This window comes from Heteronotia binoei, chromosome 7 (assembly GCF_032191835.1).
Source record: "Heteronotia binoei isolate CCM8104 ecotype False Entrance Well chromosome 7, APGP_CSIRO_Hbin_v1, whole genome shotgun sequence".
Classification (NCBI taxonomy): Eukaryota; Metazoa; Chordata; class Lepidosauria; order Squamata; family Gekkonidae; genus Heteronotia; species Heteronotia binoei.
Genome location: NC_083229.1, coordinates 131538110 through 131552846, shown reverse-complemented (window position 1 = coordinate 131552846; position 14737 = coordinate 131538110). Strand labels below are relative to the sequence as shown.

Here is a 14737-nt window from a genome sequence, read left to right as displayed (position 1 = left end):
GCAGCAATCACAGCTACAGACGCCACTGACTCCTTGTCAGTCAGAAAAGCCTCTGAGTGTTCTGCCTCCATTTGGTGAGAGAAAAAAATATTATGCAGGAGCACTTCAAAAGTGCAAAAAAGTATCGATCCTCTGTAGGCCTCTGAAGAGAGAGGGGGAGGGAGGCAGAGGAGAAAAGTGGCAAGATATAGAAAGGGAACACAGAACATTGAGGAACAATCTCCTGTGAGGGAGAATGCAGCAAATTTTATTTGTAAGTCTTCACCAAAATAAGTTAGAATATAAGGCAGAACAGTGAAGGAATTAAAGGAAGTATATAAAGGTAGTTATGAGGGAAAATATGTAAGAAAAAGCTAGAGTTTAAGAGTTAGATAAAGGCAAGGCCTGATTTAAGCTGCTCTCCCTGTAGAGGCAGGAAAAGAACTGAAAGGCAGGTCATTCCGAAGGCGCCAACAGGAAGTAGATAAAATTATTTCCTGCCTCCCTGAAGGATGGATGGGGATAACCCACAAAGATGGCCTCCGCCTCAGAGGGAGAATATAACTATTAAATAAAATTAACTGCAAATTTTAAAAGCACAAAAATTCCAACAAATTATACAACAAAGGTGTTTTTACCATCAATCACAATACAATTTCCACAGGGGCCCCGTGGCGCAGAGTGGTAAACTGCAGTACTGCAATCCAAGCTCTGCTCACAATCTGAGTTCGATCCCAGCAGAAGCTGGGTTCAGGTAGCTGGCTCAAGGTTGACTGAGCCTTCCATCCTTCCAGGGGCGGTAAAATGAGTAAACAGCTTGCTGGGAGTAAAGTGTAGATGATTGGGGAAGGCAATGGCAAACCACCCTGTAAAAAGTCTGCCAAGAAAATGTGATGTGACGTCACCTCAGAGCTGGAAACACCAGTGCTTGCGCAGGGGACTGTCTTTACCTTTTATTATATGCAATACTCCATACATAAACAGATCAATATGGTATGACAAATTTAAACACAGCTCCATGTTCCATCAGTGAAGAAATACCCAACAGATTGCCGATCCTGATTATTCTGTTTTGGAACAAATCCTTATCCAGTGTCTATTTTATAATAGTCTTGTCCATTTAATGTTCCATTGGTAAAGTTTATAAAAAAATAAAATGTATTCAAGAACAAAGTATTACATTGAGGTAGCACATCATTATATTCCATTTTTAAAGATAACTGGATAACTAGAAAGATCTATTTCCTGGTTTAAGAACATAAGAGAATCCATGTTATATCAGGCCAACGGCCCATCCAGTCCAACATACACACACACACACACACACACACACACAGTGGCTAATATTCACTGATGGTCCTCTGCTCCATATTTTTATCTAACCCCCTCTTGAAGCTGGCTATGCTTGCAGCTGCCACCACCTCCTGTGGCAGTGAATTCCACATGTTAATCACTCTTTGGGTGAAGAAGTACTTCCTTTTACCTGTTTTAACTTGACTGCTCAGCAATTTCATCGAATGCACACGAGTTCTTGTATTGTAAGAAAGGGAGAAAAGTACTTCTTTCTCTACTTTCTCCATCCCATGCATAATCTTGTAAACCTCTATCATGTCATCCCACAGTCGACGTTTCTCCAAGCTAAAGAGCCCCAAGCTTTAACCTTTCTTCATAGGGAAAGTGTTCCAAACCTTTAATCATTCTAGTTGCCCTTTTCTGCACTTTTTCCAATGCTATAATATCTTTTTTGAGGTGCGGTGACCAGAATTGCACACACAGTATTCCAAATGAGACCGCACCATCGATTTATACAGGAGCATTATGATACTGGCTGATTTGTTTTCAATTCCCTTTCTAATAATTCCCAGCATGGCGTTGGCCTTTTTTATTGCAATCGCACACTGTCTTGACATTTTCAGTGAGTTATCTACCACGACCCCAAGATCTCTCTCTTGGTCAGTCTCTGCCAGTTCACACCCCATCAACTTGTATTTGTAGCTGGGATTCTTGGCCCCAATGTGCATTACTTTGCACTTGGCCACACTGAACCTCATCTGCCACGTTGACGCCCACTCACCCAGCCTCAACAGATCCCTTTGGAGTTCCTCACAATCCTCTCTGGTTCTCACCACCCTGAACAATTTAGTGTCATCTGCAAACTTGGTCACTTCACTGCTCACTCCCATCTCCAAATCATTTATGAACAAGTTAAAGAGCATGGGACCCAGTACTGAGCCCTGCAGCACCCCATTGCTTACCGTCCTCCACTGCGAAGACTGCCCATTTATACTCACTCTCTGCTTCCTATTAATTAGTAATTTTTTGATCCACAAGAGGACCTGTCCTTTTACTCCATGACTCTTGAGCTTTCTAAGAAGCCTTTGATGAGGAACTTTATCAAAAGCTTTCTGGAAGTCAAAGTAAACAACATCTATTGGGTCTCCTTTGTTCACATGTTTGTTCACCCCCCTCTAAGAACTGTAACAGGTTAGTGAGCCAAGATCTTCCCTTACAGAACCCATGCTGAGTCTTTCTCAATAACCTGTGTTCATCAATGTGCCTCCTCATTCTGCCTTGATAATGGTTTCTACCAACTTTCCCGGTATTGAAGTCAGACTGACTGGCCTGTAATTTCCCGGATCTCCTCTGGAACCCTTTTTAAAGATGGGGGTGACATTTGCTACCTTCCAGTTCTCAGGAACGGAGGCAAATATCAATGAAAGATTACATATTTTTTCAGAAGATCCACAAGTTCAACTTTGAGTTCTTTCAGAACTCTTGGATGTATGCCATCCGGACCTGGTGACTTGTTAGTTTTTAATTCATCTATCAGTTGTAGGACCTCCTCTCTTGTCACCTCAATCTGACTCAGGTCTTACAACACCTCTTCCAAAAGTAGTGGTTCTGGAGCGGGCAAACACTTCTCGTCTTCCACAGTGAAGATGGAGGCAAAAAATGCATTCAGCTTTGCAGCCATTTCCCTATCCTCCTTCAGTAATCCTTTTACCCCTTGGTCATCCAAGGGCCCCACTGCCTCCCTGGCTGGTTTCCTGCTTCTAATATATTTGAAGACATTTTTATTGTTGGTCTTTATGTTTTTTGCAATATGCTCCTCATAGTCCCTTTTTGCCTGCCTGATCACAGTCTTGCATTTGATTTGCCATAGCCTGTGTTCCCTTTTATTAATCTCACTTAGACTAGCTTTCCACCGCTTAAAGGAGTCCTTCTTACCCTTTACAGCTTCCATTACTTTGTTTGTTAACCATGCAGGCCTTTTTTTAGACCTCTTTGTGCCTTTCCTAACTTGTGGTATATATTTTATCTGAGCTTCTAGGATTGTAGTTTTAAATAGCCTCCAAGCTTCCCCAAAGGTTTTGACTGTATTTACCTTTCCTTTCAGTTTCCTCTTCACATGCCTCCTCATCTCAGAGAATTTACCCCTTTTCAAGTTAAATATGGTCATGCTGGTCTTTTGGGGCAACTCTTTATTTATACAAATGGTGAAATCAATAACATTATGGTCACTGCTCCCAAGCGGTGCAATCACTTTTACAACTCTCACCAAGTCTTGGGCATTACTTAGGACCAAATCCAGGATCGCCCCACCCCTGGTAGGTTCTGAGACCATCTGCTCCATTGCACAGTCATTAAGAGCATCAAGAAACTCAATCTCTTTCTCTCGACCAGAACACATATTGACCCAATCAATCTGCGGGTAGTTAAAATCACCTATTACGACAAAGTTTTTACGTTAAGCCACTATCTTTAATCCATCCATCATATTATAATCGTCCTCTATCTTTTGATTTGGTGGGCGATAAACTCCCATAGTTAAATTTCCTTTTGGGCCCTCTATTTCAGCCCAAAGCATTTCTAGAAGGGAATCTAATTCTCTGACCTCATTCTCACTGGACTGTATACCCTCTCTGACATACAGAGCCACCCCACCTCCAACCCTTCCCTCCCTATCCTTCCAATATAACTTATATCCAGGAATCACCATGTCCCACTGATTCTCCTCATTCCACCAAGTTTCTGAAATTCCCACAATGTCTATGTTTTCTCCCAACACTAAGCATTTCAACTCACCAATTTACTTCGAACACTTCTAGCATTTGCATACAAACATCTATAATTTTCCAGGCAAGCTAGGCCCGCCACCTTCCTCCTGCCGCCTCGAGACTTTGGCAGACAGTGCATACTGTTTGTCACCATCTCAGTGGACAACTCTGATCCATTACCCAGTAGAAAAGTAACAGCTAACCCTTCATCTCTTTGAGATTAGTCCTCCTGAACCAGAGACATTTCATCTCCTGTCGGCTTTCCCCCAAATTTAGCTTAAAAACTGCTCTGCCACCTTTTTGATTTTAAGCGCCAGCAGCCTGGTTCCATCTGGGGACAAGTGGAGACCGTCTCTTTTGTACAGCTCCCACTTGTTCTGCTTGTTTAAACCCTTTGGTTCCAGTGTTTTAAATCTGAATATAATCTTGCTGTAGTAAAATCCTGCATGCATCTACTTTGTTAAAGGGATGTGGTTTAAATTTGTAAATAACACTAAATCTGAGTTCTTTTGCTGTATGATTTTTGTCCCCAAAATGCATCACAAGTGGTGCCTCTCTGATGTAGTGGTGTATGTGAGATTTATATTTGAGTACACAAACTTTAATAGATCTCATAGAACATCCAAAGTATAGCAAATTGCATGCAAAAAAGGCTACATATGAAACCCGATGAGTGTCACAGTTCCTCCAAAAAATCTAATTTGATGGTATCTCCCAGTTGGTGTGAAAATTCTTTTATTTAATCTACATTTTTATATGCAGCACTATTATGGCATTTATCTATAGAGTCACAGAATAGTAAAATCATAGAGTTGGAAGAGACTCCAGGGTCATCAACCCCCCCCCCCACACACAATGCTGGAAATTCACAAATACCTCCCCCCCCCCACCGCATACATCCCCAGTGACCCCTGTTCTATGTTTAGAAGATGGCAAAAACCTCCAGGATCCCTTGCCAAACTGGCCTGGAGAAAAATTGCTGACCAACCCCAAAGTGGCAATCAACGTTACCCAGGGTGTATAAGAAAGGGCCACAAGAACTAAGCACTGATGCAACCCTTCCTGCCCTCCTTCTCATGATCTGCCTAATTCACAAAATCAACATTGCTGTCAGATGGCCATCTAGCCTCTGCTTAAAAACCTCCCAGGAAGGAGAGCCCACCACCTCCCGAGGAAGCCTGTTCCACTGAGGAACTGCTCTGTCTGAAAGTTATTCTTCATGTTTAGCTGGACACTCTTTTGATTTAATATAAACCCATTGGTTCTGGTCCAACCTTTTGTGGCAACAGAACAACTTCCATACCATCATCTATAGACAGCCCTTCCTTCAAGTACTCGAAGAGAGTCAGTTTGGTGTAGTGGTTAAGTGTGTGGACTCTTATCTGGGAGAATTCGGTTTGATTCCCTGGGGGCAGGGTGGCAGGGTTTCATGCAACTGCTGGAATGACCTTGAGTCAGTCATAATTCTCTCAGAGCTGTTCCTTTCAAGAGCAATTTCTGTCAGAGAAAGGATATTGTAAGTTGCTCTGAGGCTCCTTAGGGTAGCGAAGGGTGGGGTATAAATCCAATCTCCTCGTCCTCTTAGTAATTTTCTCTCCAGGCTAAACATACCCGGCTCCTTCAGCCTGTCCTCATAGGACTTGGACACCATCTTCATTCTGGATATGTCTATATCCTTCTTAAATTATAATGCCCCAAATGGAACATGATACTCTAGAAGAGATCTAACCAGAGCAGAGTCAAGGTGAGTTTTCTTGTTTATCTTCTGTCTTCTCTTCTGTGATCCCATTTATTCTACAGATTGATATGGCAATGTTGCGTCCAGTTCCTTCCGACGCAACCTATGATGCTCTCAGTTGTATTTATCATTGCAGCTTCCAGAGACTACCAGGAAGTGACATCACAGCTGTATAGGAAAAGCTCTATGGCAAATCCTAGAGAACACTGACATCACTCTTCTCGAAAACCAGGAGGTGATGACAGTCCTTTACAGAAATCTCTGAGAACTCTAGCCACCCTGAGCCTGCTTCGGCGGGGAGGGCGGGATGCAAATAAAAAAATATTATTATTATTATTATTATTATTATTATTATTATTATTATTATTATTATTATTATTATTGTAAAACAATAGTATTTCTGGGGAGACAGGATGTCACTTTCAGAATTTCTTGAAAGTGACCTCATGTTGTTGCTGACAGCAATTTTTTAATTCTCCTGCTGAATGTGTGAGTGCCCACACCAGAGGGCACAGGGCAATCCTAGCTTTCGTTCTCTTGACAATTACACAGATTTAATTCTTGTTTTTGGATTTTGAAAGGACCAATACAAAAATTTAACTTTTTTTAACACATGGTTTCCCCTTTCCTTCCTATTGCTAACTGAAAAATTCAGCCAAAAGTCAGATTGTGGCTCAGTGGTCGAGCATCTGCTAGGCATGCAGAAAGTCTCAGATTCAAGCCCCAGTATCTCCAGTTAAACGGTTTGCCAGTAGATGACATGAAAGACCTCAGCCTGAGGTCCTGGAGAGCAGCTGCCAGTCTGAGTAGACAATGCTGACTTTGATTACCGGGGGGGGGGGGTGCTGATTCAGCTGAAAGCCATTTCATGTAAAATTATCCTTTTGCATGTAGAAATAAGAGACAAAAGAGTGACTTAATCTGAGACAGACGACTGGTCTGTTGTCTGTCTGCTCTGAACAGCAGCTGTTCTCCAATGTATTCAGGCTTCCCCCAGCACTGCTACCTGAAAACTTTTTTCACTGGAGACCAGGGGCCGAGGGCAAAAGTAGGTGTCAGGGTTTCTGTGGTACAGCTTTATCCCAATAACGGAAATGCAGTAGTAAGAGATCTCTCTTGCTAAAATCCTATTTGTTGCACATCTGGTGCAGTGCTAGTAACCCACCCTCAGAATAAAATAAATAATTATATATAACACGAACAATCCTAAAGAGCATCTGATTGGCATGAGCTGGAGGGAGCTAGAGCCCTCCCAAAGGATCCTGGTGACCCAAACTACAAAAGTGAACTAAGGTCCACCAAGTCAGCCAATTTCAAAGCAAAACATGGGTAGCCCTGTCAGTCTGTGGGCCGCAGTAGAAAAGAGCAAGAGTCTAGCAGTCACGCTAAAAGCTCCTCGCGGAAGCTCCTCCCCTGCCACAGATCTTGTTAATCTTTAAGGCGCTACCAGACTCTTGCTCTTTTCAAAAATCTTATTGCATAGGAATCTCAAAAAAAAAAAAAAAGTAAGCCGAATTGAATGTTAAATGGGCCCATGGAGTCTAGTTTTATACCATTACAACCTTGCCAGGTAGTAAGTTCAAGAACCTGCTGAAATGCAATGGTGATAAGGAGGCTCTGTATTTATTGGTGGCTCAGGGTGTGCCAAAGGGCACTAAACAACAAAAAACAGAAATGGCAAATTCTTCACTTGAAGGCTATTGAATACATGAGCATTCTAAAATCTTGGAGATATTTTTATCTATCTCTTGTAAGCTTTAAACACCTCTGGAATGGTGTGAAGAAATTAAATCTGACATTACTAAAGAAAAAAAAATCCTAGCCACAGGCTTTAAATGAAAGCACCTACCTAGCAGCAGGTAAGCAAGTTCCAACAGAATTATGACCTACCAGAAAACTGAGTAACCATTTAATTTGTTTGGAAATACAAACAACAAGCACAGCTATTCTTTCAACAAGGACAGTTTCTAAATTATAAAATCTTGGCACTTTCACATTCTCATTTTTGTCACTCCTGTATTGCTGTTGCTTTGCAGTGTGTGTGAGGGGCTGTCTTTTCCATATGTGTTTTGCTACCCCTCTTACAGAGGTTTATTCAATTTCACATTGGTTTGTGTACAGCATAAAAACCTGCAGTTTAAACCTCCAGGGATATATGCCAGACATAAATGGATGTAATAGCCAATCGACCACTAGAGGGAGCAAAACACATGCAGCCAGCAGCAACAGGAATACACAAATGAGGTAAATGAGAATGCAGAAAAGTCTGGAGTGATTAAGAGTGGAACCAAACCCACAGGTCCAAGGCAAGACACTCCTCATATTTGCCAACTCTTACCCATCAGTCACTATGTTAACTTACAAAATGAAGAAACAAAATGTGGTTTACTAAAAGAAATTTACTGAGCAGGTAGCTCTGGATGACTACAGGTGATCTAAATGCTGATAGACTGCAGGTAATGGGAAGGGGGCCCTTGCAATAAAAGATAGCTCCTCACTTATATTTCACTCTCTAACATCACAGTGGACTATGCTCAAGAAACAGAGATCGAGGTGGAGATGAAGAACAGGGAAATGCAATTCGCAAGACAGTGAGACTCCTCTGACGATGCTTTGAAATTGAAATTGTATGATACAAAGTAACTGATCTTCAATAAGTGAGACCACCGGTCTCCCATGCACACAGCAGGCTACGGTTAGGAGTAGCGAACTTAGTAACAGAATAGTGTCCCTAAATTCAAAGTGCCAGTTGCCAGCATCCTCTGTCATCTGCCAGGGTTCCAGTATTCTGGAACATCCACTCTCCCCTAATTCAACTTGCCACTGAGGTGGAGGAATAGTAACTGCTGCCGCCTATCACTTGTCTTCGGGTGGAAGTGAAAACACTGGCACCCTTCCACTGACCTGCTCATCTCTGCTTCTTCCACATCCATCACAAAAAAAGAGAGAGCAGGTGGTAGCGTTGCACAGAGAGAAAAATCCTCTTGTGGCTGCTGATTGCTCACCTGCCGGCCCTCTTGGTGGCAGCTGAGGAGGAGGGGGAGTGGTGGACAGGGTGCAAGAACAGCCTCCCATCAGCAGGCATTTGACTGAGGTACTCCAAATCCTGGGTCCAGCGCTGACTGCATCCCTCCTAATTATGGACATTTTACTAGTACAGCAAAATACGCTAAAGGGTTGGTGTAACGGAGAGGAGATGCATGAGTTCCAGGTAACGAACAGGGCCACAGACCCAAGCACAGCGAAAATGATCTTTGTACTACATTTGGGAATATATATTATTCTGTTATCTACATCCTATTCTCTAAAAACCTATATAGACAGTGGAGGAAAACATAAAGAAAAAAACTAGGCAGAGCACAGGCGCACGGAAATAAAAAATTCTAATTCTCTTTCATAGGCCAATTACAACTCACAAAAATTATTATGATAAAATTTCTGCACATATAACCTATCTATGTATATAAAAATCAGTTGCCAACAATCCACACATCCACCATTTTTGCATGACCAAGAAACAGAACCCAGGCCTTGTAAATGGGAGTGAGTTTGGTCCTGTATGGCGGGGAATAGGTTTAGTGATTCACTCCTTCGTTTTCACATTAGTGAATCGCAGACATTCTGTGGTAGACTTTCAGTCTCATGGGGGAAAGCCCATGAGACTGCATATGGGAACAAAGTTTTGGTAAGACAACTGGAGGGCCCAAAAGGATTACAACAATGCACAAATCCTACTTTCTTGCACAAAGTGGCCATTTATCAGGATTTTGACATCACACTTTAGAGTGGCCAGGAAATCCCATCTTGGTTGAAGGTGAAGGATCATGCAGATAGCAAAAGACTTCACTCTCAATGGTTAGGAGTGAGGCTTTTTTTTTTTAGCAGGAATGCATAGGAACGCAGTTCTGACTGACTTGGTGCCAGGGGGTGTGGCCTAATATGCAAATGAATTCCTGCTGGACTTTTTCTACCCTTCCCCCCCCAAAAAAAGCCCTGGCTAGGATCTCCAGGCAGTTTGAACCCCATCCCTGAGCACATCCTTTTACGTCCTCCAACATAGGTGAATGGCTGTCATTTACTACATACACCCCCATGGCTCTTCCCACCCATCACAATGATAGTCCCACCCCTAAATATCACTATCAGTTACTGCCCTTGACCATCAGTAGAAAAGGAAACCCGCAGCATGGCCCATATAAATTGTCAGTTCCTTTTCTTACCCATATCAGACATCTCTGGCACGGTAACAATGTATGGTCCATCGGTGAACTTGGGAGCGTTGTCGTTGATGTCTTGTACTTTGATAATAAACTCTGATTCAGGCTCAAGTGGCTTGTTTGTCCTTCTGTCAATAGCCTGGGCATGCAACACATAGTGCGTCTTCTTCTCTCGATCGAGGCTTTTGGTTGAATGGATGTCCCCTGTAGTGTCGTCAATAACAAATATAGTCCCAGCCCCTTCTCCAGTAAGTATGTATTTGACTGATCCATCACCTTTGTCAGAATTGGAGTGCAGCTGTGAAATACAGAGACATAATGAGCAACAGAATACTTCTGCATGAGATAAATTTGTCTGCACAGATAAGCAACATCTGTATGTAATTAATTCTGCTAAAGCAGAAGGATGTTGAAATGTCAGCAGAATAAATCAACTTAATCCCAAGTAACCTCTCATTTAGCCAAACCGTAAGGAATGTAACAAAGAGAGTTTGCTTGGCAGTGCAGCTTCTTAGACTTAGTCTGGGATGCAAGGGATTTAAAAAACGAGAGAATAAAAGAGACATGATCCCTTAGGTGCTTGAGAATTCCAAGGGACCAGCAGATGTGTCATGGAGGGCAAAATCTGAAGAAACAGAGAATTAGCCCATTTATTATTTATATAGGTTTCTGATACAGGCTTCTTAATTTCTAAACGGAGCATGCAACTTCTTTTAGTGAACAGATTAGGGGAAACAGGTGAAAAAGGAAACTCCTGGAGTAATGAAAATGCACACTCAGAATGGTTGTGGAGGAGGAATTGCTTGTGCCACCTTTCTAGGAAAGCCTCTGCAAACTGGGGCAATCGGTCCTGCTAATCAGTTAGTTAAGTAATTCTTAGCTTCAGATACTCTGAGCACAATAAAAGATGGCTTTTCTCTTTAAGCGTTCTAATAGCGCATTGCCAAATGACTTCATCCACTCTCCTTCTTAGTAGAAATTATTCTTACAAAGCCCAGCTTCCCTTCCATGTCTTGACATTTCCAAACTACTGACCCACAAATCAAGCCACAAGGCAGGAAGTCACATCAATGATCATGGAAAGATCTCCAACCACTAGCATAAGCAACAACACAGGCTCATCAGTACATAAGATCAAGGCTAAAAGATACAAAAGACCCATAATCTTTCATTGTTGCGGCTGTTTTACCTTCAAAGTTATTCTAAGAGACTCAGAATTTGCTCAAGGAAATGGCCCTGTGGTATGGGAGTTAACGCCGTCCATCATTCCATAGCTCCAAGCCACCCTTGCTCTTAATGAACATTTTCAAGTATCTCTGTGATAAAATTGGGCATGGGCTGTAATTTTCCACAGCTTCCTCATTTTTATTTATTTGTTTGCAAAACTGTGTTCCTCCCTAAACATGTGATCCAAAAATCTGCTATTTTAAAGGGACACAAGGGTGATAACAGACAGGCATTTAGGGGTGGACTGGAGGTGTTCCAAATTGGGCCAGCTCAAAAAGAGCTGTCCCGAACCCTCCACACTCTCCCTGGTGAGGCGGCCCCATCCCATCTGCGAGGTGGGTTGATGTGATCAGATGGTTGGGGGGGGGGGGGAGATGCGCCTCAGAGTCTGGACTGCTCTTTTTCCTCCCCCAATGAAGCTCACTTGTGCACTTCCTCATCCAGACACTGAAGAGGCAACTGGCATGCAGCTAGAAAATGTGCTACCATTTAAACAGTGGTAGCTTTCTGAGCCACTCTGAGGCCGCTGGAGGATGGGGTGAGTATGGGATGTAGGGTTGCCAATCCCCAGGTGGGGGCAGGGGATCCCCTGGTTTCGAGACCCTTCCCCCTGCTACAGGGTCGTCAGAAAGCGGGGGGAGGGGAGGAAAATGTCTGCTGGGAAGTCTATTATTCCCTATGGAGGTTTATTCCCATAGAAAATCATGTAGAATTGATCTGCAGGTATCTGGGGCTCGGGGGGGGGGCTGTTTTTTGGGGTAGAGGCACCAAATTTTCTGTATAGCATCTAGTGCCTCTCCCCAAAATACCCCCAAGTTTCAAAAAGATTGGACCAGGGGGTCCAATTCTATGAGCCCCAAAAGAAGGTGCCCCTATCCTTCATTATTTCCTGTGGAAGGAAGGAATTGAAAAGGTGTGCCGTCCCTTTAAATGTGATGGCCAGAACTCCCTTTGGAGTTCAATTATGCTTGTCACAGCCTTGATATTGGCTCCACCCCTAATGTCTCCTGGCTCCACCCCCAAAGTCCCCAGATATTTCTTGAATTGGACTTGGCAACCCTAATGGGTGGCAGATGTTCACGTTTGCAAGGATTTTTTTCAGTCAGTTCCTGGCGTCTCTGAGTTGCTCCTGACTGCCTGTCTGTTCTCAACCAAGATGTACAATGGAACGAACCCCTCCTCTGTCTTATCTTCAAAGAGAGTTAGACTCTGTAAGAGCCCAGGAGGGAAAGATGTAACTTCCACATTCAAAGCTGCTTCCTTGATCAAAGCAGTCACAAGACTTATTTTGTAGCACAAGCAGTAGTTTTTTAAGTGGGGGTAAGATCCAATTGTGGATCTCCTACATCTCGTCTAGGCCGGCACTCTAAACCATGGGAATTTCTCAGTTCATGTCCTCCTGCCGTAAGTGGTTTCTTATTCCTAACCTGAACCACAATTCCAACCCCTATGCTTCCTGAATGCTTTACTAGTCCTCAAGCTGAAATTGTCCTCTTAATGGAAAACCAGTACAGTTGGGTTTTTTTAAAAGACATGCAGAAAATACAATAGCTTACGCTGGTAAAACCCGAGCATTTCTTGTACTCAAATGTATTTTTTACACTCCAGTTGTACAGCAGCTGCTCAAATAAAGCGCCTGAGGTGCTGCCGTTCTTTTCCCTTGATAAGCTTCATGGAAATGAAATGCTGTGATTTTTTTGTTCATGGATTTCTGAGGATGGACCTCTAACTCTAAAAAGGGAGGATCTTTTATATATTTTAAAATTCTCAGCCCATTCGCTGAACCCCATGGTTAATATTTTATGTTTCAACAAAAAAAAAAAATCAATAAAAGTCTTTCTATTATCAAACCCGTGCCTCCCGTCTTTGGCTACAGAAATTACTTTAAAATGACTTCACGCATTTCCCAACCCTCTCGTTATTATAAGTGGGACCACATGGAGCTCCCATAAATCCAATCCTGACATTTGGAAGCAAAAGAGGATGAACGGTTGGTTGGTATTCTTTTTGCAAACCTTAATTAATTCCACGTCCCCCTGTGAAACGGACCCATTTCTTCTCCGGAAGAGTGAGCAAATCAGCAAAAGGCCAATGCAGATTAAGGCATTTGATGACCATCTTCCTTGTAGGCTTGTGGTGCCCTGAGCTTCTCTCCTTGTGCCTTAAAATCACTCAGCTAATGGCAGGGGATGTTCTGTGTCAGTTTGCTCCATTTACTGGTCTGCTTAACATATCTATACTTCAACTGAACCCAGCAGCTGACTGAGGGGCCTGACTCCACAGAAGGAAATTGCATTTGAGAGAACACTGGCTGATGCGAAAGATCTGTCCTGAAGGTAAGATTTCTGATGGCTCTTTCACACATGTAAGTTAAAGTTCCCTTTAGCAATTCTCCAGTGACACACATTAGGGATGCTGGCCTCTAGGTGGGATCTGGGAATCCCCTGGAATTTCAGCTCATCTTCAGACTACAGAGATCAGTTCCCCTGTAGAAAATGGCTGCTTTGGAGGGTGGACTCTATGGAATTGCACCCTGCTAAGGTCCTTGTCTTCTCCATGCTTCCCTAAATCTCTGGGAGTTTCCCACCCTGGACCTGGCAACCCCACCTCCCCATCCCCTACCGGTGGCCAGGGGAACCTGGCAACCCTAATACGCATGCATATGTGAACCTGCTCAATACACTAGTAGCAGGAAATGGTAAACTGCAATGCCATCCTAAGCAAACCTATCACGGTTGAAGCCCTCTGACCTGGATGAACTACAAATGGGGTGTCGTTCTGCTCAGGATGAAACTGGTAGCATTCTATTTGCTTTGCTTAGAAGGGTGGACTCTATAGCATTACATTCAGCTAAGGCCTCTCCCCTCCCCAAACTCTGGCTTCCTTAGATTCCACCACAAAATCTCCAGGAATTTCCTACCAACCTGGAGCTGGCAACTGTAGTCAGGACTGGGCCCAATGAATTCTCCCTCGAAGGCCAAAATAGGCCTGGGAAGGGCCTTCACTCTCCCCGCACACCTTTTTTTACTGAGACAACCAAGATTGGCTGCTGTTGCCTAGCAATAGCTACTGCCTACTAACTTCCCCAGTGACCCAATCCTAAACTGATTTAGTTGTTAATGTGGCTTGACTGGACAATTATGCTTTTTTTTTTTTAAGTTGCAAGATTGCTTCATAATATCTCCACTTTCTAAAGGAACTCCCATTTATCATGACATCATTATTGCAAACTTCGTTCGCGAAGTCAAGCCGAGAGAGAGAGAGAGATTATTGCAAACAGTAGCTCACTGATGTAAGTAACAGTAACAGTGGCTCACTGATTTCCAAAGACCCATACACTTGGCCTAGCCACCTGGATCTATGTCACAGTAACATCAAGGCCAATTCTGCACTAGACCTTTAATCCTGGTTCAGCCCTGTCCCCAAACTGACATTCTACACTTCAATCATGGAATCATATCAACAAACTCCATAGTTTATGCTTCTATGATTCATGTAGAAAATCATTGTGGGAACAG

General features: G+C 43.0%; 1 protein-coding gene across 2 annotated transcripts in view; it reads right to left on the bottom strand.

The window, feature by feature from the left end:
- The window catches only part of LOC132575496 (cadherin-18), a 435072-nt gene that overhangs the window by 244723 nt on the left and 175612 nt on the right, over positions 1-14737 (bottom strand). For both annotated transcript variants that reach the window (XM_060244301.1, XM_060244302.1), the window contains exon 3: positions 9996-10290. In XM_060244301.1, coding sequence (XP_060100284.1) covers positions 9996-10290 — 295 coding nt within the window. The remainder of the gene's footprint in view (positions 1-9995; positions 10291-14737) is intronic.